The following is a 25255-nucleotide window of genomic DNA, read 5'->3' on the forward strand; positions in this document are numbered from 1 at the left end:
TATATTGAGAAAGTTTTTATTAGAAGGTATATTTCTGCCAAAATAAATAGTTACATTTTCTTCAGCAAAACATTAGAAAAAAGGAACAGGAGAAAAAGCAAGCATCAACAATTTAATACTGAACTTTTAAAGTGACTGTGAACACTACTTAGTGACATTGCCCTGTAAATACATGACTTGCGTACGCTATTGCTGGTCTAGTCATTGCCCTGACATCAGTAATTTCCACAGGACCTCCACGTGTGTTGTGTGCTTAAGGATCTTCTCAACTTGGTGACAGCAGCAGAGTCCCAGGACACACTTAGCTCAAAGAGCTGCTTTAGATGCTGTTTTCAAGAGCAAGAGAAAGCCCCAGAAGAAAAAGGTTTTTACTTCAAAGTTACATTTCTAAGTCTTCCGTTTGGAACTAGAGGTTTCCCCTCCCCGTGCAGGAAGGCTGATGTGTATCCACACAGCGCGATGGACGCACTTAGAGACTGTCCTAGTGGAGCTGCCTACAGACTGGAAACAGAGCAACGTCCCAGCGGTAGGCGAGGGGAAGGAGGGAGAGGAGCGGGGAACAAGTACCACTGCATTCAGAAAGGCAGACACCGCAGGGACGCAGAGGGCAGGCAGGCCAGAGCCCACTGTAAAGGCACAGGGCGTGTTTGGCACAAACAAACCGGCTGACGCGGCAGCCAGGTGAGGTGGTCCATTCTGTCATTGATTTAAGGGGAATAAGGAAATAAAGCTTGAAAAAAAACCTGTTGGCAAGGCCCTCTGACTTTGGCAACGTCCAGCCCTGCCACCCACCACATCATCCAGCATGTGTTTACCAGAAATGGACCCCTAAGCGAAACACACACACACGGAGTTTCAGCTATTTCTCCCACAACTGCTTTGGCAAAAGTGAGAGCTCTTCTCTCAGAGGAAGGGGTGAATTACTAGATTAATTTTTTTAAATGGACAAAAACACTGGGGAATATACAGTAAGTACTAGGGACACCCCAGTGCTGGCAGACAGCAGATCCTCTTTTATTCTCTGGTCTGAGTGTTGCAGATACACAGGCCTCCAAGAAGTCATGAGAAAACAATTCCTAGGTCCTATAGAGAGTGGTCAGAAGTGAAGTATTTTCTCCTAACCCTTGAAAATCAGCTTGCAACAGTATTAACAGTGGGCAGGCAGCAAACCAATTCCAACATACCACATATATCGTGGCTTACAGAGCATGCCACAGATACGGACTGTTGTGCATAACATAAAACAACTCTACAGTGTTGTACAGGTTAGACGCACAAGAAGTTCACCTTAGCCTTGTTAAAAGCAGCAAGTAGTATCTGTGTCACAGGAAGGAGAAAAAAAGTGGGTTCCTGAATGCACAGACCCTTTACATGAAACAGTGGAAATGGCAAGAGTTGGGACTCTTGCAGAGTTCAAGTGAATGCTATAAGGACAATTGGACATGGACCGCAATACAAACTTTTGGTCCAGGAACCTGACCTCTCAACCACCATATACTGGAGAGCAAGACAGGCCCCGGCAACTACCCACTGGGCTGCCCAGCCATACATTTTGCTGAAGAAGGGACTGACTGCTACAGACAATTACCTTGTTCCTATGAACTTGACAGGTGTAGGTTAATCAGCAGCTGCTGCCCAGAAGATTAATGCATGCCATGAGGTACATGTAGAACAAAGGCTTGAAGAACTTCAGTTAGCACTTTCACAATAAACCCCTCCAGGCCCAACCCAGAGCCTATCAAGAGGTTTCCAGAGATTTCAAAGAAGTGGAGTCTGATCTACACAAGGCAGCAGTGCATAACAAAAAGCTGTTCAGAAGCAGCCAAAGCCCTTTTTCTGCATCAGCAGGCTAGAAAGTCTTCCCTACTTTCTTCATCCTTTGCAATCCGTGATGAATGAGCAGCAAGAATTTAAAGCAAATACATGAAACTTTTCTTAAGGATGAGGAGGATAGTTTGGGGTATTTTTGACAGATCTGCAGTTCCTTTATCAGAGCTTAAATCTATAAAGCCAACGAACTATCACACAACAGCCATTGCATCACTTGGGGAATAAACACAGGCAAAGAAAGCGTTAATACAGAGTGGTGCTTTCCCAGTCTCCGTTCACACCCTGCAAATTAGCATAGGGAAAACAGGAGTTTCCTCCCTGAAGAGTTAGACCTTTATATTTAAAGCCAGGCTTTGGTTTGTGGTTAGTTTGAAGTGTACAAAAGCTTCTCTTTGAGAGGTTAATATAATGAAATAAATGATAGATGAGGTGAAACACAGAATAAAACTCAGGCCTTTTACCAGGCACAGTGGTTAGTCTGTTGAAATGCATGGACCAGAACCAGCAAGCCTTCTGGATCAGAGCACTGGAAGACAGCAGCACCACCTCAGTCGGTTCTGATGCAAGAGCAGAACAGAGGAGATCCAGGGGATAAGGGTGCCAAGCTGCAATTTCTTAGTGCACTCTGTTGCCAAGAGAATTTTGTTTCATAGTTTAGTGGTTTACATAATCGCTCAGTGGTTTTACCAGTCCAGGAAGAAGGGATTAAAAAAATAGTTGCATCATTTTCTCCACCCATATATTAACAGAAACAAGGCAGAGTCAAAAGGGCAGCAGCTTCTAAGCACAAGATTTTTCTCATTCAGCTTTGCCCCTCACAGATGTTTTGCTTCTAGATGAAATGCCCACATTTCTTGCCACTAAATATCTATAGGTTCTTGCCAATTGCTCTGTGTGCATTAAAGACAAGAGAGATGCATTTGGCAAACAAAGCAGCTGTGCATGTGCCATTCCCCTAAAGAAGGTAGCCCAAAGCAGTGGGAGAAAAGAAATCCCACAGCAAACCACAAAATAAACACCTTTTCTCAATTCTGATTTTCATCAAATTCATTCTGCTCCCACTAACTGACAGTATCTTGTTGCTGGTTCCTGTCGATTAGAGTTATATCCATCTATCAGTAAGCTTTTTGTGCAGGCTTTAGAGACTCACAAGATTGACTTGTTTTATAATCCAATATTCCGATTCTGGATTCAGAATCCTCCAGGTTTTTTTCCTCTTCCTGTAGCAACTTTCCTGTTCCCTAATTGTGTTAACTATGTGAACCTTAAGACTAAATCTGACTGTGTCAGTGCAGGCCCATTTCATAAGCTATGCAGGCCCTTGTGTTACATAGGTAGGTTACATCCAGGAAGGGCAGTGGGGTGATACTCTAAGTCACAAGCTCATATTTGCATTGGCGTCTCCGGGACAGTCGGTTAGCACCACAACTGCCCAATCTATTGCCTCACAGCTTGCAATGGCTACTGCAGAAAAGTCCTGATGCTTATCACAGTCTCCACCACAAACACTCAAACCCACACCCAGTGCACAATTGTGCTGGTAGGAAACAGCACCCACCACCTCACCCACACTGCTTGCACAGATGTGATTGATTGAGCAGATTCACTGCTTTCTCCAGATATTAGTAGAGCTTCTGAGGTTATTTTCCCTTTCTAAATCAAAGGTGCAAAGAGAGTGCTATAAATCACTATTCCACCTATAGGCTATGTAATCAGCTTCAGATACCCTGTCCCGCTCCCCAGCAAAGAGAGCATACGTTTGCTTTGGCCAGTTGCATATTGTTTGTGCTAGGAGAGGTAGAAGATGCCTCATGCAGCTAGGCACGCTGCAGAAAAAAGATAATCAGGTTTTGTGTCATCGTGCAAGGACTTAAGCTTAAGTATATGCAGTCCCCAGAGGAAGCCATGTCTCACCCTGTGAGGAACAGGGTTCGTGCTTCTGCACAGCAAGTCACAGCCAGACCACCACTGAGAAGGCAGTACCTTACAAGGCAGAGTCCTGCCCTGCTACAGATCCACTAGCTCTTATCCTTTAAGGGACAAGACAAATGCACCCAGTTCCAAGCGGGCTGCATGTGCCCCAACACTCCTAACTTCACTTCCACTTCTCATTCTCCTGCTACTGCCAGCTGCAGAGCTGCACCTGTGAGACAGGCAAGCTGTGAGGCTGGTACAGCTACAAGCCTACATCCTTCTCACTCCAAAGCCTCAATATCCAAACTCTTCAAGCAAAAGACAGAGCCAAGACCCAGTTTGGCAGAAGACCCCTTCTGCATCACCCACCCTTCAGCTGCATGGTCCCTTAAGGGGTAAAGCCCGACCCCTGGTCAGAGGCAGCCACTTCCCCAGTACTGTCTGTGACATTCCACCACAAGCTTCTCAAAAACAACATGCCCTGAACAATCTCACCTTCCTACAAGCACTTCACATTGCTTCAGCTGCTAAGCTGATCCTGAGACAGTCAGGCTGAGCTTTTCCAGGGCAATCGCACCCTAATTTCATTCACAGTGACAGGAATAGGGCCTCAAATTCAACATATTTCCCTGGAAAAAAAAATTAAATTACTTCTTTAAAATAAGCTCAATGACTTACTTAACACTCAGAGTTCAAGCTGCAGAAGTTCCATGAGGACAAAAATCAAAAAGGGAGAGACCATGACAACATGAATTAGGGTAAATACGTAATTTTTCTACATTTCTGCAGTCCCAGTGCAGTCTGCAGCAGGGCCAGCTCTGGCTTCCAGTGGGGATGTAGTTAAGGAACAGAGGAAAGAAAATGGCTTCAGCAAAGAAGAAAGTCAATAAGAGATTTGGAAGCCATGAGAAAAATTGGTTTGGCAAGAGGCTACTTCAACTTTCAGTAGCACAAAGAGCTAAGGGATGTCAGATGATTCAAGAAAAAACAAGACTCATGCTCTAAAAAACAGAGAGAGCTAAAAGCTGTATGAACTTGAGAGCATCCTCTACATCCTGATTATTTGGCGGTAAAAAGCCAACGGCAATTCAAAGTGCATTATTTGGGAGAGCCCAGCTGGGTCAGCATCAGCCTGGCCACAGGCAATGGCCAGGCCTCAACACAAGTCCAGAGCAAGGTATCTGCCCATGTGTGCCTTTGAACACAGAGGTCCCTTGCCTGGCCCAGTGGGCAACAAATGGCTACAGTCATTTCCACCAGTCCCCATCCCGGGGAAACCCCCTTTGCAGCATATTCATGAGCACAGGGCAGCCCTGCTGCTGAGGGATGAGACTGGTCCCACCCTATGGCTGCTCCCCTTCCCACCCACCCTCATCCTCTCATGGCAGCAGGCTCAGAAGAGTGGCAGGCACTCTTTTGCACAGTCTAGAGATGGAAGCTTTAGCTGAAACCCCTCCCGAGGGAAGAGGGAGGCCTGCATGTCCACGTTGATGCAAAGTAAGCCCAGCATGAGCTGACGCTGGTACTCGTCCCACTTCATCACGGCATCAGACAGGGAACGGTTGCTTCTTATCCACATAGGCAGTGCTTCAGCACAAGCTGTTGCAGAAGAAATTGGCAGGCTCTGTGGCCCTCCAAGCTCAAGGTGATAGTAAAGCCTGAAAGGCAAACACATGCAATGAATCAGTATATGGGAAGACTTGAGCAGGTCACCAGACCGGAGCTCCAGAACCATAGAGCTATTTTGTTCTACCACTGACTGCATGATCTTAGTCAGGAATCTCTGTGTGTGCCTGTTTCCCCCCTCACATCTCTTGATTATTCAGACCATGAGCTCTTGTGGATAAGAATCACCCCCTTGTACAAGGATCTGAATCACAGCTGGGACCCTCTGCCTACTACTGTAATACACAGTCTCTTATTCTCACCCAATCAACACAGTCCTGCCTCAGCCTCAAGCCATGGCCTACTGCAGGGAGTTCAGCTCAGAAACACAGGCACACAAACAGACCCAAAGCACTCTGTCTCATTTGGAAACCCTCTGATGTTTCCTGGCCACCCTAGTGCCGCTCCCACCCTGAACCAGGCCTAGATCTTGAGGCAGAAAAGGTCATTTGAATGCAAGTACCCCTGGGAAGGAACTTTTAGGGGACCTTGGGCCAGCAAATGCCACACGGACAAGCACCTCTGTCTTCTACAGGGAACATGGAATAAGCTAGCATATTGTTTTAATTAGACCTCCATCTTCTGCCCTATTGCTATAGCAACAACTTCATTCCAGGGCCTGCTGTGTAATGGGAAGAAGGAAGGAGATCATGTCTTGAGTCTATCCCAACAGTTAATGAAGCCAAGAGACCATGGACCAGATTTGCATTGCAGGTTGGGCAGTAAATCCTTCTGGTCAATTTGTGCCTTACTTGCTCTGCACCAATAGAGTAGAGTCTGCAGAAGTCAAAGGTGAAAGGGGAAATGGAGAGCTCCTCCAGAATAGTGCTGTGGAAGAAAGCAGCCATACCTGGCTGAAAGATGGCTGCCCAATTTCTTCTTGGCTTTCTTCACAAGATAGTTGCAGATTTCAGTCATTTGCTCCCTCATCCATCTAATATCCTCAGGGATATCTGGAAGCCATTCCAGCAACCTGGGAAGAGACAGGAGACAACCATTAGTTGGGCCACACAAAGGACAGGATGGAAATAACACCAGTTTTGCCTCCTATCAATAGTTAGTCATCATTTTTAGTGACAAATGCAGTAAGAGCCATTTACACTACCATTCACAAAATTAAGGGGGAGAAGCCGTGAAGGATGAGAACAGCGCAGGAACTTACTCTTTACATTGTGTGTCTGCACTTTCCATATTTTTCATCCATTTTCAGATTTGAAAATTGTTTTTCCCCCAAGCCTTTCTACCACAAACTATCTCCTTACAGAAACTTTTCATAGGGTACTGTCCTGGTTTGGCTAAAACAGACTAAATTTTTCCTTTCAGTGATTTTTCCTTTCAGCTAAGTCTCTTCTAAGTAACTGCGCTTTCTGAAACTAACGGCATGTTTTGCAGACAGTGTCTGCTTCTAGGACTGATAACGCTCAAAGTTTGTAGTTATCACTGAGGCACCGGTAGGGACGTTATGCAGAAAGGCTCTTGCTGTACTTATTCCTAGAGAAACCAAGGTCACTGCTAAATTCCTCACTAATTACGAGTGAAGAGCCGAAGGGGGGGTCGCATCTGCAGGGAGGAGCAGACAGGACAGGTGACCCAAAATTGACCAACAAGGTATTCCATCCCATACACGTCATTCTCGGTATAAAGCGGGGGGATCACGAGGGTCTCCCCCTTCTTCTCCCTTCTCGCCCCTTTTCAGCTACGGCCGGTGTCCGAAGAGGACTCTGTCCGTTTTCCTGCTGCCCCCGACCCCCATCCATGCATTCCTGAATCCAGCTCTCGACCGTCGCTCGGCCCAGCCTGGGCCTTCCCGGAGCCTGCCCTGCAGTGCCGGTGGTGACGGGGCCGACATCGGGGGAGCTCGATCTTGGTTTTGTATATATTGAATTATTTCCATTATTATTATTGTACTCTTTTTCATAATTATGGTTTATTAAAACTTTTTTAACTTTCCAACCCTTAAGTCTGTCTCCCTTTTCCCGTTCCCTTCTGGCAGGGAGGTGGTTAACAGAGAGCATCTGCCACTGGTTTAATAGCCGGCCCAGCTTTAAACCATGACAGGTACTTTGTACTAAGAACAAATGTAACAGACCTTTCTTCCTAGCCATGTAAGTGTAGAGCTGGAAATGGCTGGGATTACTCTACCCCTTGCTCCAGAGGGGAACCACCTCTTGTGTGGTTCCTACTTTCATTCCTGCACTCCCAGTTCAGAAGCCTCTCTCCAGGCTCCAAAATTTATCACCATTTTCTAGGGCACGTTCCAGCACACAGCCATCTCCCTTTCAGTTGGAATTATTGGCTGTAGCTAAATGACAAATACAAGTAGGAATATTTTTTTTTCCATATGTATGGTAAGTGGCAGGAGCTCTTTCCTCTTAGAGAGGATTCTACTCTCTGTCCATTCATGCTCCACCAGCTACATCAAACACTTGGTTGCACTGAGAAGAAAACCACTGAGGGAACCAGTCGAAGGCCTACCTGACAGTGAAGGAAATTGCAGACTCCAGAGGCAGCATATAGGGGACCATCATTGCTGTGGCCACACGTATAGGCAGCATGTTGGTAATATCAGTAAAGACACTTCTTCTTTCAGCACAAGCCTCCAGAAGAGCTGAAGACAGAAGAGAACATGGCTGAATCCCCACAATGGGACTGTCCCTTTCCTTGCCATACCCCAAAAGTTACCCAGCCTGATGTCTCCCCTCTCCACCTTCCATTTCTTAAGGAAGTCTTGCTCAGGGTAGTAATTCTCTGAATGCAGCTGAGACCAGCAGCTTTTAACTTTATCAGTCTCCCAAAGAAGTGGGCATTAAGATCCCCTCCTCTCCTTACCAAGCAGAACACTTTATCTAAGAGTCCCCAACCCCATCTAACCAGCAGTGGCTGCCAGTTCAATCCCCTGGTATGGCCAAGCCCAATCACAAGCAATACCCACATCCCAATAATCCTTTGCAGTGGACCAGGCAGCATATAAAGATTTCCTGGGCTCTCTTCCTTTGGATCATACCTTCGTTCAGTCTGGGAGGCAAGTGTTCAAAGATGTGCTCTTCAACAACAGCAAGGGCAGTATTGTCCTCTAGCTGGTCCTCAGCTTCTTTTTCTTCCTCTTTTTTCTCTCCTGGGGGTGCTTCTATGGCAAGGAGAGGACGGGCAGGACGTGGACGATTAAGGAGACCTGAGAAGAGAAGTCACACCATAAGGATGATACAAACTAGCTGCCCTGCCTTGCCTTTAGAGTGTTAGCCCTCGCTTCACCCTAACCCCCCTCAGACAGACATCATACCCAGCCCTTTTACCTTACATCTATTGTAACGCTTACCACAATCAGTTAGAAACCTTGCTGCTTTAAGATCATCCTCTCTTTCCCCACCATAAATTCCAACTTTTCCACTTTAAGTACTGCAGGGTGCTGGTTGGCAGTGTTTTGTTGCTATAATCTGCCATCCACCAATCTTGCGGGTAAGATTTCCCTCCTGCAGCTTAATCCACTAACACAGCTGTGTGACTGCTCTTACCCCAGTAAGGTACATAACCCAGAGCAAACATGCTCGATCTGCTACAGGTTGACACTAGGTGGCATCAAACACACACACAACCTGCTACAACAGTTGGAGGCAAGAAAGTCCAGCAGTTGCACATAGAAGAGAGAGAAACAGCAGCATCAGACTGCTAGGTGCTGGGCACTGCTGAGGGCACAACTGCACTCTGCACTGCTGTGCCACATTAGACATATCCTAGCTGCGCATAAAAAGGAGCAGGGTATCTGCAGGAGGTCCAAACGGCACTGGTTCCTAATAACTGTGTCGGTGTAGCACTGAGCACATGCTAAGTAGCTTCAACACTCACTTGTGCCAAAGCCACCGCTCTGATATCAGAGTGGTTAGAGTCCTTCTGCATTGCACTGAAAGGTGTCCATTCCACCTCTGCTTCCTGAAGTGCTAATATAGACCTTTTAATGGAAATTCCACATTCTGATATCTGAGGCACAGCTCAATTCCGCCCTTTCACCTTTCATATGCACCACTGGCTATCCTCAAAGCCAAGCCACCCAGCCTGGCACAGAAGAGGCAAGTCAGTGCACCCTACAAACACCCAGTGCCTTACCATTCTTCTTCAGGAAGTGCAGTGCATCCCGATAGCCCTGCTTGCACATATCCCGCAGCACCTGTGGGCAGAGGAAGGCAAGAGCAAGTTGTTTGGAGATTGTCTGGCTGAGCCTAGCAAACACCCAGCTCAATGCTGGCTTTAGAGGAATTCTCCTGACTCCTGAGCTACCCCAAGGACAAGTCTCATCTTTGTCAGCTCTTCCCAGGTTTTGAGCAGGAAGGGGAGGTATAATATGAATACACTGGATGTGGGAATCACAGGATAAATCAGATAGGTAGGGACATGTGGAATCCTACCTAAGTACAGGCTTAGAGTTGCAGCCACCTGATTTCCCCACCTAGAGCTGATGCTGCTGTTGTCAGAGTGACTCACTGAAGGCTGCCAAGCAGCGCAGAATACTCCCCAGTAGATGCCAGGAAGGGCCACTGCATTTGCAGATAAAGCCAGCTAAGACTAGAGAGGGGACAGGGAAAAACTTGTCCGAGTAATTCAGCACATGAATGCATGCTTATTATGCCCAAATGCCAGGGCTATCCGAGACTGCATTTGCTCAGAAGCAAGCAAAGCTGTTTGCAGTGCCACCTGCTCTACTGGCTCTTTTTAGGAGACAGTCACTGGCTTCAGGCTGGCAGCTCCATCCTGACCTTAAAAACCTCAAGAGCACATTGGTTCTAATGGCTGATACATCCTTGTTTACAAGTGAGCCTGACTTCCTGGCAAACACCACTCCAGAGAGAGCCACATGAGAATACTTTCCAAGAAACTGCTACCACCTAAATTCCAGATCTCCCAGTAGCAAAAGAAAATCAAGTGACCGATACAACCTTGTGCAGATGGTCAAGGTTTGCCAAGTCACTGGGTTGATAATGTCAAGGTTAAAAAACAGACAAACAAGATACAAAACTAACAGTGTCCGGAATCTTCTGCTAAAGTGCACAGTACAGCCAGTGCCTATCTACTGTCCAAGTTCTGGTGCTGCCAGGAAACTCACCTGTGGCTCTGGAGGAAACAGGGCCTTTGAGAGGCGGTAGAGGTTGCGAAGGTTGAACTGGATGCTTGTATTGGTGACTCTCAGCTCATGCATGTTTGTGGAACTGTCCCGTGGACAGATATCACTCTCTCCTGAGAACGGAGACACCGTGATTGTGTTCTTCAGCTCGTATCGTGGCAAGTTGTCAGAAATCCCTCCATCAACGTATCTCTGAAATCAAGACAAATGAAGCACTCTTCATTCTTGTAACTGATCAAGCAGCTTCTTTACTCTGTGTCCCTGTTCCTATTTGTGCCAACAACTTGGCAAGAGAATGGAGTACATCCACCAGCACTGGAGGAGTCAAAACCAGTGACAGCACAGCTGTGGTGTCTACAATATCCTTTTGCTATGTGCCTTTCTTCCTATGGTTAAGTGTGTTCATCGCAAGTGTTCAATGAGAAAGACATATTCACTCGTGTGACTGCTGTCTTACATCTCCTATGGGGTTTGACTGCTGTCCAATTAAATAATGACACACCAACAACCACCTGCAGTGCAAATTAGCACTTCTCTAAGCTGTCACACTGTGATATTGTGCCATTTTTCACTTGTGTTTAAAACAAATAAGCTGAGACACAGATCCCTGCTGGTGGACTAACAGTAAACTAACAGTTAAATTAAGAGTAAAACCAGCTGATTTGTTGCTAGCAGGCTTATCAAGCAGAACTCCCAACACATGCATACACATTTGGAATCTACTTGCTGTGGTGTGATAATATTGTACAAGGGTCTTGGGTTTGCTCCTAACAGGCACACTCTTATCAGAGAGTGTTCTGTACATATGTACCATAAGCACATTTGCGTTACCCTTGCGGGAAGGACAACCCCAGTAGCATGTACTCAATTCAAAGTATTCTTTGAAATACCATAATTGCTCAAGGAGCTGAGCAAGACAATCCCTATCACGGGCCTTTTGGCAGAGCAAGAAGATAAAAGGAAAGAGACATTGGTCAAGCCAAAAGAGCAGGAAGTTTGAGACCTTTGCAGAGTAACAGCTCAAGCTCTTGTGAACCTCAGTTACAAAGGAGTCCTGCTGATTTTATATGAGGGTTGAATCGGCCATTTGCTCCCTGGAACCCTTCCCTTTGGACAGGTTCAAATGCAAATCAGCAGCAGCAGCTACACAGCCCATAAGCAGCAGCTGTAACATCTTTCAGCTCTGCTGGGTGAGGAGCTGAGCTTCTAGAGGCTGAACCCAGGCAGAGCATGGAAATGCTGATCAGAAGAGGAGGCACTCTGTTCTATGTTGTACTTTGCCTCATCTCACAGGCAGACTGACCACTGACATTGGTCTTCTGCTGCACAATGCCTAGGAAAATGACAGCTGCTTTGCCTGGAGGGTGCTTTGCACTTTGCTCTCCCTTGCTCTGGATGGCAGACAGGCAGACACCTCTTCAAGCAACTCCTCTGAGCCTGGGGAACAGTTCACAGGCTCTTGGGCTGAAAGCAATCAAATTCAGCTATAGGAATCCAGCTCCCATCAAGGCGTCAGGGTGGACTGCACAGTGGGTTTCTTGGGGGCAAACTAAACCTCGGGGCTAACTCTGCTTAGAGCCTACAGGTTCAAGGGAGATGGCTTGTGATTACAGTTGTAGGCTACAGCAGCACTAACTCATAGCACAGGGCATTTCATCCTCATGTCAGGCATTGTTCACCAAACACAGTATCAAGACAGACATGGTTAGTGACTCCTGCACCACCTGGGTTTGGGCAGTGAAAGAAATAGAAGGATGGGATAGATTAAACTCAAGGAAAAAAACACCCTGTTGGAAACAGGAACACTCTGCTTGCTTACAGGATGCTTTCTAGACAACAGAGGTGGCAAAAATCAGTTGAACCCTTGACACCTTTTAAAGTGGGCACAGTTTTCCCTAAGCCAAAAGCAACCATAGCAAACTGTCATTGTCATCATCTCCCCAGAGCTGCTCCACTGAAAGCCCAAGGCACAGCTAGAGCTGGAGACACCTGGCTGACTCCCTCTGCAAGGATGAGGCCAAGACAGGCTGAGTGGGAAGAGGACAGAACGAAGCAGGCAGCACAGTACCAGACACCCACTTTGTTTAAAAAAGATGTAGTTGTGTTTTGGCCACTTAGACAACACTAGTTTTATGGTAAGGATGCAGAAATATACATTTCACTGAGGGTAGCAGCATGAGTGAAGGGATGCCATTACAAAGAAGGCTTAACTACAATAAGGCTGACAGGCAAAGCCTTCTCACTGCATGGAAATCTAGGAATACACATGCAGGCTCCGCTCTCTGGTCCACCATTCCCCACGCAATGCTGATTACCATTCCTTACTCAAGGTCAGCCGCCACTTCTTTGGATTTGCCTGAATCTCCAGCAAGCCAAGACTAACGACTCTCCAACCTCCTGCAAAGCCCCTAACAGCACAGGGCCCCGCGCTCAAGCCCCCAGCTGCCTGCAGGCATGAGAGGCAGCAGCTTCTGGGAATGGTTCATGAACTGGGGTCAGCTCTGGGGTGCCCAGTTCCATTCCCTTACCATGTCCTCCCCCTCACAGGGCCCCTCACTCACATGAACTGACAACTAGATGTTTGACCCTTGTTAGGGGTTCATCTCACCCATGTGCCACAGACAGTTCACAGCTAGCACATGTGTTGACAGGTCAGCTATTGACCCCTCAGTTTCTCACTATTTGAGAATTCTTTTTTTTTTTTTTTCCCCCTCCCCCCCTCAACCCATCTTCATCACACTCCATGGGGCTACCAAAGCTGAGAGAAATGAACGCTGGAAAAAGATTAGCAGGAAGGCAGAATATGGATTTTACACCTTGCACACAATCATATTGCCTTGAAAACTGGTCCTCATGCCAGGTCTGCCAGTCTGTCCTGTGGGAAATACAGTCATCACAGGCATGCTAGGAACCATGAAGTCCCGTTTCAAAGCCTTTTCCCAGGCTCATACCCAGACTAATTTAACCTATCCCCTCGCCAGTCCCCCTTCAGAGACACAGAGAGCCATGATTTTCTGGGGAAGAGGTAGGAATTCATTTCCTCATCTCATATATTCCCTTCCCCACCTTTCCCCATGAGGAATCTTGACATGAACAGTCATCCCTTGGTGTGCCAGGGCAGCTGCATATTCCAGAAACCCTGATGTTGTGTGCAGTTTTGAATTTTGAGATTTTGCCTGATCCACACTGACCTTAACTAGCCCCAAAGAAGTGTCAGGCAAGAGCTACTATTATGCTCCCACCAGCTGTGGGACAAAAACCCTGCCTGCAGTTGTTGAGCAAATGCCAAACCATTACTGATTCTGTCACTTCTCTGAAGGGCTGGACATTAGACATTTCTTCTAGGTCATTTCTCTGCCCAACATGCTTGCACAAGACAAAACCAGCCAAGTTGTATATTACGCAGGAGCAAAACTGACCTCACTTTCAGGACACAGGTAGCAGTGGCAACAGATTTGATGCTGTGCTCTGACAGACTGAGGCATCTTGGTTAGGTCACTTATGGGAAACCAGGGCACACATACATTAACAGCAGTTCCCTGTCTCCCTTTTGACTATTTAGTTTGCAAATAAACTGCCTTTCAGTTTAACCTATGCATTAACCTATGCACAGCACAAGGGGAGTCCAAGCTCAGCTGAGGCCCTTAAGTATGACTGCAGTATACAGAGATGCTCCAGCTCTGCGCAGCTTTCAAATGTTTTTCTTTCTAACACACAAATACAGCAGGGAGAAATGGCTCTAGACAGCCTTGGACGTGATGTTAAAGCAAGCTCTGGCAGGCAGTAGAACATTATTCTCAGAGGAAGGACAGTAAGAACTCCATGGAAAAAAGTTCTGGTATCAGCACCACTAGTTAAAACTCCGCAGAAAGTGTCAGGCACATGGGAGAGAGACTACACTCATGATTGCTATTCTGGACCCAAGTTCTTTCCACATGCAGAAGGTTGGAGCCTCAGTGATGGAGAGCATTGTACCAAGCAGCCAGGAGAACCATCTGCTAAGTCAGCTAGCACTTGCCCAGATTGCTATACATTACTAACACATGAAATCCTCTAGTCTTTGGGACATTTATAGCCAACTGCAGGCAGCACTGGAAAGAAGGCACATCCACTGTTGGAAGTTGTTTATTTGGGAATTTCTTGTGCCTCTTCAGGCTATTTGCTGCCAGCAGACAGGCAATAAGACTGCCAAAACTGAGTACCAGCATTTCTGCCTTCTTATTCATTAGTACGTGATTTAATGAAGGAGCACCTTAGAGTTTTACTTACCACTCCACGCAAGGTTGGAGGTATCAGCCCACAATAGACAGGGATAAAGGTACTGCAGACACAGGCCTGAGGGAGAAAGAGATTCAGAATGTAAAAAGCAGATCAAAGCCTACTGAACCTATTACTCTTCTCAGAACACCACACTGGCATGTGCTGACAATTATACACCGTTACTAAGGACATTTGGAGACCAAGGCAAACAAAACATCCTGCCTAGCCCTCTGCAATAAGTTTTCATTCACCTGGATCAGCTCCTCCTTGGAATTGAAGTCTGACAGTATCACATTTTCTCCATCAGAGACCCGTGTTAGGGAAATACCCAAACGTCCCGCTGCAACCTCATGCCCATTCTCTGGCACGGTCTTGGACAGGCAGATTCGAATGATCTTCACCAAGTTGAAAGATGGGTGAAGTGGGCCCAAGAACCTCTTCCGGGCTTCTTTTGATACTCGAATAATGCTGGCACCAGCCTCACCTGCAATGAGAGAAAGAAAAATGCATCATGAAATCCTAGCAAAACCAGCCTTCTCCTTTACAAAATAAGGCCCATAAAAGCCTAATTCACAGCTTTACTCAGAAGTTGCTCCCCACTGGCTGATGTACTACTCAAGACAATAGGCTGTTATAGGCAGTGTTATAGAAGTCCTGGAAGTTTGCTGTATTGGCCCTCACTGCAAAGAGCTAACCTCATCTTACATATGATTTATGAAGTCTAGGAAGATGACATGCATCTGGCTAAGGCCTCACACTTTTTCAGTAGATCCTGTTTCACTGGCCAATGCAGGGCTGGTGAAAACTAACAGACTAACAAAGAAAACAAGGAAGATGCTTTAACAGCTTTGAGCTTATGGCTAAATCCATTTCAAAACATCTCCCACTAAAACTTTTCTAATAAGCATCTTTTTTCTGACATGAAAACTCATCTGCCTGCAAGCAAAAGTGTCAGTAAACAGGAACGTCAGTGCTTTCCAGCTAAGCAATCCCAGTTCTGCTGTGAATGTCAGCCACATCTCAGGTGAGCAAGATGGACTCTATGCTCCATTAGGGAATCAGTGACTTAGTGCCACCTGCAGTCTTTGGTGTCCTGTCCATTCTGTGTGCAATTCCACAGCACTAAACTAGGCCCTGATGGCAAGCAGGACTCATGAAGGCATGTCTGCTTTACCCTTTCACACAGTGACCCAGCTGGGTTTGGAGGAGAGGAGACACCCCATCTGCACAAAAGGGAAGGCATCTGCTGAGCTCATTATCTCACTGTCACTACAGGCCCGTCTGGCAAGAGCATCAAGGCTCTGCAGTGGGAAAGGAGGGATGGGAGAAAACAAAACAAAAATATCAACCCAAGCCAAGCCCTCAGCACCCAGCATGCTGCCCTTTGCACACACTGACTGCTGCTTCCACATGCATCTCCTAGCCATGGTGACATAAAAGACAACAGTTCCTCTGAGTACCAGGCAATCACTGCATTCCCAGGGGCATCGGGATTATACATGTGGGAAGAATTAAAGAAACCAGGAAAAGAGAGACATGCTTTCACAAATCAAGACTTCTCTCCAATCAAACTGAAGTTCAGTTCCTGGAGAAAGATGAAAGATTATCAGTTCAAGCCAACTGGAAATCCCTCTGTTTTGCTCTCTCAACCCATCTTGCAATTGCAGAAAGGAGGCAGCAGAATGAAAGAACCCAAGTTAGACACAGGTTAATAAATATAACGGAGATAAGAGTAAAAACACCCTCAATGCTATATTGACACATCCCACCCTTTTGCAATACACACGTGGCAGCAACATGTTTTCCATCAGCACAGCCTGGGAATGCGATTCTGTGCTTAGGAAACCCATCAACACCAGTAGCTCAAGCACGCACAGAACTGGACCCTTGAACGTGACCAGAGACTCTGAGGTTAGGATTTTAGGCACAGTGAGGTAGCAACTTAGCAGAAAATCCAAGTTCCCTCCTCTGAAGCAATTTTTAGCACTATAATCCCAGCCTTCTGCTCTGTCCTAAAGCAATGTTTAGCAGTCTAATTCTGATCTTACTCAGTTAGCAATAAGCTACTGAGCCAGCCTGTTCCAGATAGTAGCCACATGGTTCAACATTCTTCCCAATGTGAAGGAAGTCAGCCTCACAGAAATTACATTTTAACAGTACTATGACATTAGCACTCATAACGCTCCCTAAGATGCCTTCACATCTGAAACAGGGAGGAAAGACATGCAGAGAATCTGCAACAGAGACAAAAACTGAATGAATCCCAGGCGAACACCTTGGCCACATGACCCCAGGAAACTCCATTGCACTGGGTGCATTGCAGGGAGTTGCTTCCTTAGCCGAAAAACCCAACGCAAGGGTGGGTGTCAAGCGTGCAGCTGTAGGGCAACACCTGGCATGTAAAGGCCAGGTCAGGGGCGGGAGGTGTCACCCAAGACATGGTGCTTAGAGAATGATGCTTTCAGAACTGGCATCTCAGTGTATGGAAAGATTTAATAGCAACACTGAAAACAACTGCAATGAAATGGAGCTTATGACTGCTTGAGCTAAAGTATGAGCTGGAAGTTGCTTAAGAAAAACAAAACAGCAAAGTCCCAACTATGCCAGGAAACTGACTGAGGGGAGACTTCAGTTGCAGCTGCCTGCTCTATCACCATTTCACAGCCAAGTAAGGCAGGGGGGACAGAGAAGAACCGAGGACAAAATAAGCATTATTGCTAATTAGCAATTTCATTCTTTGAATACTTTCTGGGTGTTCGGGTTTTTTGGGGTTGGTTGGTTGTTTATTTTATACATGTGTGCACACATACATACACACACGAACTTCTGAGGCTTTTCGATTTAAGGGCAGCTGTGGTTCTGTTGGACTTGCTGGTTCACTTTCACCAAAGCTGAGTGCAGAATGGAAAAGACGGGCACAGGGTGATCTACAGCACCACCAGCTTTCCTGGAAATCAGGCTAGCTGAGAGTTCAGCCAAAGAAGCCAGGTTTACATAGCTAGATCCATGACAGATGACAAGCTCTCTTGGAAATACATTTGGGAGGAGAGAAGAGGTGAGAGTGTTTTAATCCCGTTACTACCAGAAGCGCTATTCCAGGAAAACCAGCTCAAATTCTGCTGGCAGCCTGTCAGAGGGAGCAGCAGAATGAGAGGTGGTTGAGAGAGATGAGTCCTACAGGGGTCAGCCACAAGCTGTCAATTATTACTAGGACTAGTCCCGTGCCAACTCCAGTCCACAGAAAAGTTTCCTATGTTTTTTGATGGATCTGGTGATTCAGTACACAGGGTCATGTGAAAAAGCTAAATTAAGTTCCTCTTCCCTTACCGAGGTATTGTACCAAGGGGCAGAGACAATCCCTAATACTTTATATTGATTGCTGGGAAAACATTTAATTATTCTCCCACCAACCAATTAATTCAACACTTCTCCCTGTACAGATTTACTAAGCCAATATTGCTCTAAAAATCATATTAACATGTGGAATATTCCATTTTTATTAGAAAAGCCATATCCCCTCCTTCCCTGCCCCTACCACTGCCCCAGTGGGTGTTGTTACACATGAGCCTCAGTACTGCAGGACCATCATCCTTATCTGAATTTCCGTTGTGATGACACAAAGGAGCATCAGACAGTTGTGTCCTGAAACACCCCAACATGTCCCTTGCAAGACAAGGGAGGCCAGGTGCTGCACCTTTGCTGGTTCATCCTGTCATCTTTCTGCAGCAGCTACAAGGGGCAAGTTACTGTTACCTGTGGGAAAAGACATGAAGGCAGCTGCTAGTTCACATTCCATTTTCAAGTTACATCAAGCCAGCTTCACATTAGCTCACTGACATAGCAAGATGGTTCCCTTAGAGAACTGGCTTTAACCCCCACTAGTCATGCTTGACTCCAAAATAACCCAGTATCTAAGTCTCTGCTGCCTTGCTTTCTTGGGCATGGCTGCTCACCACAATATATAAACATATTTTTTAAAGCCTAGAACAAGATACAGGTCACCCATTTCCAAGAGAAGCAAGAAGAGAGAAGATAGCTACTGCAAGGAGAGCTCAAAGGAACTAAGGCCCATCACAAGCTTCATCCCCTTTTACTCAGAAGGCCCATTCCCCTAAACTACCCTTCTCTAACCTGAAAAGCATTCAAGCAGCATGTGCTGTTTATAACTGTATACAAACACCTCCAGCCACAGTAGCCTGATACTCCTCTGTCTCTGGAAAAAAGCTGAAGATCAATCAGCTAAAACTGTTAGCCAGGTGGCTGGGAAGACCCTTAGCCGCAGCTAAGAGCTCTGAGGTGAAACAGAAAGGCTACTTCAAGCCTGTGCAATGCATAAAGATGAGGACCATCACGAAGGTTAAACACCCCATGGCAGGAGGGGTGGCAAGTGGGGAAGAAGGGCCTCTTCAGACCCACATCTTCAGCAGCAGGGCTTTTACACCAAGGGCACCATGATGCTCACCTGTTGACATTAGACCACACTGACATCCATTTGCAAGCCAGCAAAAGGACAGTTGACCCATAAAGTATTTCAAGAGGGGAAAAAAAAAAAAAAAAAAAATGTAAGAGACAAACAAAAATAGGAGCAGAGCAGGCTGAAGAGGGAGATGGGCATTCTGGACATTCCACCCAGCAGCTCCTGTGACTGTGGCTCACCCATGATACTGCAGCTCCCTCTGGAAGAGCTCCATGTCGGCACAAAAATCACCCTCTGTGCCAGGGACATTCCTGCTCCCTGGCTAGTGCAGCAGTAAACAGGATGCAAGCTTAAAGGAAAGGCTCTTCCACAGGGATGGAGAACAGAGGATGGCACATACAGTGGATGGAGATGGGACAGCATCTTGTGTCCCTGCTGGTAGGAGGCACGCACGGAGAAGTTACACCTCAGACTGCAGATGCCGTACCTCGCCTGAACTAATGAAGCAGGCAGGGAACTGTGCAGATCCCTGCTAAACCTGCTTCTCATTCAGCACCAACAAGAATTCAAATGGACTCCCTCCTACAGATCAGCAATGCACAAGGCATCTCTCCTCAGCCCCATTACCCAGCTAACGCTCCAGACTGGCCAGACACACCGATACCAAGAGCTTCGAAAAGAAGCCAGCTAGCAGAAGGAAGTGCAAGTGCTTTTGACATTCCTCCAGTACCTGCAGAGCCCAATGCCTTGTTAGTTTGGGATGGCATGACCAAGCTATTTTGACTGCAAGGAGCCAGCTCCTGTGTACCGTAATCAAGGACCTCATTCTGTTGGAGCGATGTTTGTGTGATGCTCAGCACAGACGCTCCCCGCAAAAGTCCCCAGCTACAATCTTCACAGCGCTTTTAACTCAGAGTTGCTGAGCATGACTGGAGTTCTCATGTTTCCCATTGGTAGATCCCAGTCCAGACTCAAATCTAGGAATAGAATGAGTCAGAAGGAATTTACTAGCATGATCTCCTTCAAGGTTAATTTAGCTTGGTTGCCTGTCCCTTGCTATTTCGGCTGTTCCTCTGCCTCATCCATGGAAGAGCTAAAAGCCAGTCTCTAATGATGAGCACGGGTTTCAGGAGAGGTGTCCCGTGTTCTTCCTGGGTGCAAATCCCCAAGCTGCTCCAGCTCAGTACACACAGCTCCTGCACCTGCTTCTTCTCCGAATACTGAGAGTAAGCAATGCGCATGCTTTTCCTGCCTGGCCTCTCCCAGGAGATGATACAGTCCTAATTATAACACAGTCCTGTCATCAGCCCAAAACCAAAGCTGTAAACAAGAGGCACCGAAACAAAATTTTGCAAGCTGACATCTAGAAATAATTAACAGAGAACTTTATTGGATGTTTCCTCACAGGTAGCTCAGATTGCCAGAAAGTGCCCATTCATTCACCCCAAGCAACAGTGCATAGAAACACACTGGTGGTCCATGGACAACCCCAATTCTTGTAGGCAGTGACCTCAGTTAGTGAAAGATCCCACTGCTTGGCTGGACTTCTGCTCCTCTTCCCACACTCACGCTGAAGCAACCTAGTTTCCACTCATTGTCCCAAGACAGCAAGAACCAGACAGACCTTCAGCTGAGCTAAGCTGAACAAAGGCCGACTTGTGCTGAATGGGAACCTGACCCAATATGTTCTCTGACTGCCTATCAGCAAGGCCAGATGGATATCAAAGGGGGGCCCAAAGATAAATTCATGCCATCAGGAAATAAAGTGAGAGCAATGTCTTATGATCTGCCCTTATAAGACATTTTCAGGTGATAGGTGTACCCACCCACAGCTGGTGACAGCGCTTTAGTTTCAGTGTGAAATCCTAGACAGATGCCTAAAAGCACTGAGTGTGGAAAGGAGATCTATCCCTCCCTTGCCAGAAGTTGTGTAACTCCCACTATTTAACACAAAGAAAAAACGCCCATTTTAAAATATTTGAGGCTGGGGGATGGCACCTAGCAGTGGAGCCTCTAAAAGCACCAATTCTTTTCACATCTGTACACATCTTCCTGTAAACCAGTAATATTGAGAAACACCATGTACCAGAACAAGCTGTTCTTCTGGTTTTGTTGTTCTGAGGTATATTTATTTTATTTACATTTATTTTAAGGTTTTCACTCAATCCTTCTCTCCTATTTTGTCATCAGATAAGAAACAGCTCAGCTGACTTGTCTCCAGAGAAGAGATACAGGAAGGAAGCTTTTTTTTTTTTTGGTGATATACAGGCAGCAAACAACTCTCCCCACAACACACACCCACTCAGTCTGCAGACAGCCCTACTGCTTGACCAGCTGATCCCTGTGGCAGGTAACCCCTCACATTAGGGGCTCTGTGCAGGGATTTAACCCAAGCTCAACAAGCAAATGATTTTGCAAAGGGGATTTCTTAGAAAGCCTGGCCACCTGCTGTAAATAATGGTCTTTCTCCCCCTTTGCTCAAGGGAGGGGCACTGCTACATACCCTACCAGAGTAACTCCTAGGGATCCCTATCAGACTATGGTAAGCAACACCTATTCTGACCTTACAGGTGGGGCAGTTGAGACAGCTTTTCAAGTAGGGCCAGCTTGCACAGCCAGAGGCAGATGCTGAAGGAAGGGCTCAGCCCACAACACTTTCCGGCTCAGATTCTCAGCACTCAGCATTTCAGTCTAGACACAAACAGCCTGCGGCAGGAAGGCTAAGTAAATCCAGATCACCTGTAACTGCTTCAGAGCCAGAAGCTTCCCTCTTATTACCGTGTTTGTCCCCAAGATGTTTACTTTTCTATTTCAAGTAAAATTTGGGAAAAAAGCAAAAAGCTGTTGGTCACTTTATCTGTGCAAATAAAGCCAAACCAGAAGGAGACATTTTTCCTCTTTAAGCCAAAAGAGATGGTTATTTTGTGTGCTCTGGATACCTGTTAACAGACAAATCAGAACTATTGCCACATCCTGGATGTGGGGAGCATAAGGAGAAGATACGCTTTTAAGTTGTCCCAGTTTTTACCTCTTGCACAGAGCAGCTCACCAGGCAGCCCACAGTGACTGTTACCTGCCTGTCCTCCCACTGGTACCTACAGGGTAGGACCCTTGTGCAAGCTAAAGTGCAGATGCACAATTTATACCTCATCTCACCTTAAGGCAGGTTGCTCTGCTTCATACAGAAGCAAAAAGGCTTTGGGAGAACAAGCACAAGAGCTGCCAGGCTTGATTATGTCTCTAAGCTGAACCTTTGCACTGGACTTAATGTAGTGTTGGGTGTTAACACACCAAAGCCTCACCAGGTGACTGATGTTCTGCAAGCTGAGGCCCGCTTTGTTTCTGCAGACAGGACTGGAGCATTTACTCTTGCAACACAAATCAGAAAACAGCACAGCTGCTACTGCAAAACAATCAATAGGAAGGCTGAGAGGCAGCTCAGTTCAGGCAGGCAGCCAGGATCGTTCTCTGTCACAACCCCAACAGCTACCCTCACTAGCCTAATCTTTCTCCAGTGTAATTCCCTAATATGAAGCTTAATGCTGCATTTCTGTTCATTGCATTAGAGAGAAATTAAATGGTATAACAGCACATGAAAAAGAAATGTTCCTCAGGACCGCAGGCAAGCCGCACTGAAGGGCACGTCCTGTCCTCATCCATCTACCAAACCCTGCCAATGCTACAGTGCAACTCAAATTGCATGTGGTGACAAGAAAAGAGGATTTACAGAGAAAGAGAAGGTGCAGCTCAAATCCCCACTGCTTGTGCTGAGAGAGAGCAATGCTGGGTTTTGGATCACTTTTTAAAAGCAAGTACTCAGTAAGAGAAAGCTATTGGGGGGGGAAACGGACCAAAAAACATGCTGTAATAATGCCAAATTTCCCTTTTCCTCTGCCCTGCACAGAGGCAGAAGTGGAACCACATCAAACTCTTGCTTTATTCATACGAGTGAAAACCACTAACACAAAGCCTCCAGTGGTTGTTATTCTGAACAGGAATAGTGCAGAAGGATCAAGTCTAACCCACACACACAATGTTCCACACACTCCCACCACACTCATTTCTCAGGGTCGGTTTGCAGGATGGCACCACACACCTAGAGAAAGAGTGCACTGTTTCCGCATCACAGTGGAGGTATCACTAGAGGTCAGATGCTTTGGAAGAAGAGAGACCAGTGCTATAAAACAGGAGATACCTTTGCCAGGAACCTGCACCACAGACTGATGAAAACAAAGTGGAGTGAGCAGTCACCATTTCTGTTTCTGGAGCCTGAAGAAATAGCTGCCCTGCTAGCATCACTTCAGCTTTATCACACACTAGCCATTACCCTCAGCTGGCTCACCAACACCAAAACAAGGCCCCCACACAGCTTTTGGTGGCTTTCAGTCTAACACCTGTTAAACACTCTCCTGCATGCTTGCAGGTGGCAATTGTTTTGTGCTCACCAGCTGTGTTCAGCTGGCTCTGTGATGCTGGAAGGACAGCCCATCTTCCTTCTCTCCTGTCCTTTCTCACTGTACACTTGCGTGACTGCTAGAGCACTGTCTCACCCTAGCACAAGATGAAAAGAATAGCTCTGCAGTCCTCCACTGGCCCTCTGCCTGCATCGTGCCCAGCTCCCTCGTGCTTGCACAGCTAGCCAGCTGCTCCAATCCATGCCAAGCACTTCCCGTGCACCTGCGAGCACACTGCTTACTGTGCCCGCTTTGCCCTTCCATCTCATACAGGAATGTTAAGTATCACCTTACACCCCTGAACTTTTTCCCCACTAGCCATGGCATGGGCAGAGCCTGCTACCAGCAAGGAAGCAAGAATGAGATTTGTTCCAAAGCAGTTCTCAGAAGAGGCAAGGGCATTTTATTCTACAAGGAATCTCATTTTCATGATGAAGCATCTTCAGTCAGATCACAAGGCAGCCTGCATTCCTTGGGAGCCATGACACAAGAATATCTAGAAACTGACGTTATGTTTCTTCCATGGATGTCAGCAGTAGTCCCCCAACCACTACTCCCAGGCATCAAGATGATCTGGGTTCTGAAAACAGCCACATGAGCAGGACAGGAGCTACTCACAGAGGGCTGCACAGACCCCTGCAAGGGAAGAGCCTCTGCTCAACCCTTCCTGCAAGGCTGAGCAGTGCACAAGCAAGGAGAGCACCAAGACATTCATTAATGACTTGGATGAGGGATTAGAGTGCGCTGTCAGCAAGTTCGCTGATGACACAAAACTGGGAGGAGTGGCTGATGTGCCGGAAGGCTGTGCAGCCATTCAGAGAGACCTGGAGAGGCTGGAGAGTTGGGCGGGGAGAAATTTAATGAAATATAACAAGGGCAAGTGTAGAGTCCTGCATCTGGGCACGAACAACCCCATGTATGAGTACAAGTTGGGGACAGACCTGTTGGAGAGCAGCGTAGGGGAAAGGGACCTGGGGGTCCTAGTGGACAACAGGATGACCATGAGCCAGCAGTGTGCCCTTGTGGCCAAGAAGGCCAATGGCATCCTGGGGTGTATTAGAAGGGGTGTGGTTAGCAGGTCAAGAGAGGTTCTCCTCCCCCTCTACTCTGCCCTGGTGAGGCCGCATCTGGAGTATTGTGTCCAGTTCTGGGCCCCTCAGTTCAAGAAGGACAGGGAACTGCTAGAGAGAGTCCAGCGCAGAGCCACGAAGATGATTAAGGGAGTGGAACATCTCCCTTATGAGGAGAGGCTGAGGGAGCTGGGTCTCTTTAGCTTAGAGAAGAGGAGACTGAGGGGTGACCTCATTAATGTTTATAAATATGTAAAGGGCAAGTGTCAAGAGGATGGAGCCAGGCTCTTCTCAGTGACATCCCTTGACAGGACAAGGGGCAATGGGTGCAAGCTGGAGCACAGGAGGTTCCACTTAAATATGAGGAAAAACTTCTTTACTGTAAGGGTGACTGAACACTGGAACAGGCTGCCCAGAGAGGTTGTGGAGTCTCCTTCTCTGGAGACATTCAAAACCCGCCTGGACGCGTTCCTGTGTGATACGGTCTAGGCAATCCTGCTCCGGCAGGGGGATTGGACTAGATGATCTTTCG

The 25255-nt window shown here is 46.8% G+C and overlaps 1 protein-coding gene across 1 annotated transcript in view; it reads right to left on the reverse strand.

Annotated features, from left to right (window-relative positions):
* Window positions 1-25255, reverse strand: part of PNPLA2 (patatin like phospholipase domain containing 2) — a 32134-nt gene continuing 6879 nt past the window's right edge. Inside the window, exons 2-9 of the mRNA XM_068397596.1 lie at window positions 15034-15266; window positions 14792-14857; window positions 10505-10714; window positions 9511-9571; window positions 8414-8581; window positions 7885-8017; window positions 6260-6382; window positions 1-5402 (exon numbers count right to left, since the gene is read on the reverse strand). Of these exons, the coding sequence (XP_068253697.1) occupies window positions 5138-5402; window positions 6260-6382; window positions 7885-8017; window positions 8414-8581; window positions 9511-9571; window positions 10505-10714; window positions 14792-14857; window positions 15034-15266 (1259 nt within the window). The 3' untranslated portion in view covers window positions 1-5137. The remainder of the gene's footprint in view (window positions 5403-6259; window positions 6383-7884; window positions 8018-8413; window positions 8582-9510; window positions 9572-10504; window positions 10715-14791; window positions 14858-15033; window positions 15267-25255) is intronic.

This window comes from Nyctibius grandis, chromosome 4 (assembly GCF_013368605.1).
Source record: "Nyctibius grandis isolate bNycGra1 chromosome 4, bNycGra1.pri, whole genome shotgun sequence".
NCBI lineage: Eukaryota > Metazoa > Chordata > Aves > Nyctibiiformes > Nyctibiidae > Nyctibius > Nyctibius grandis.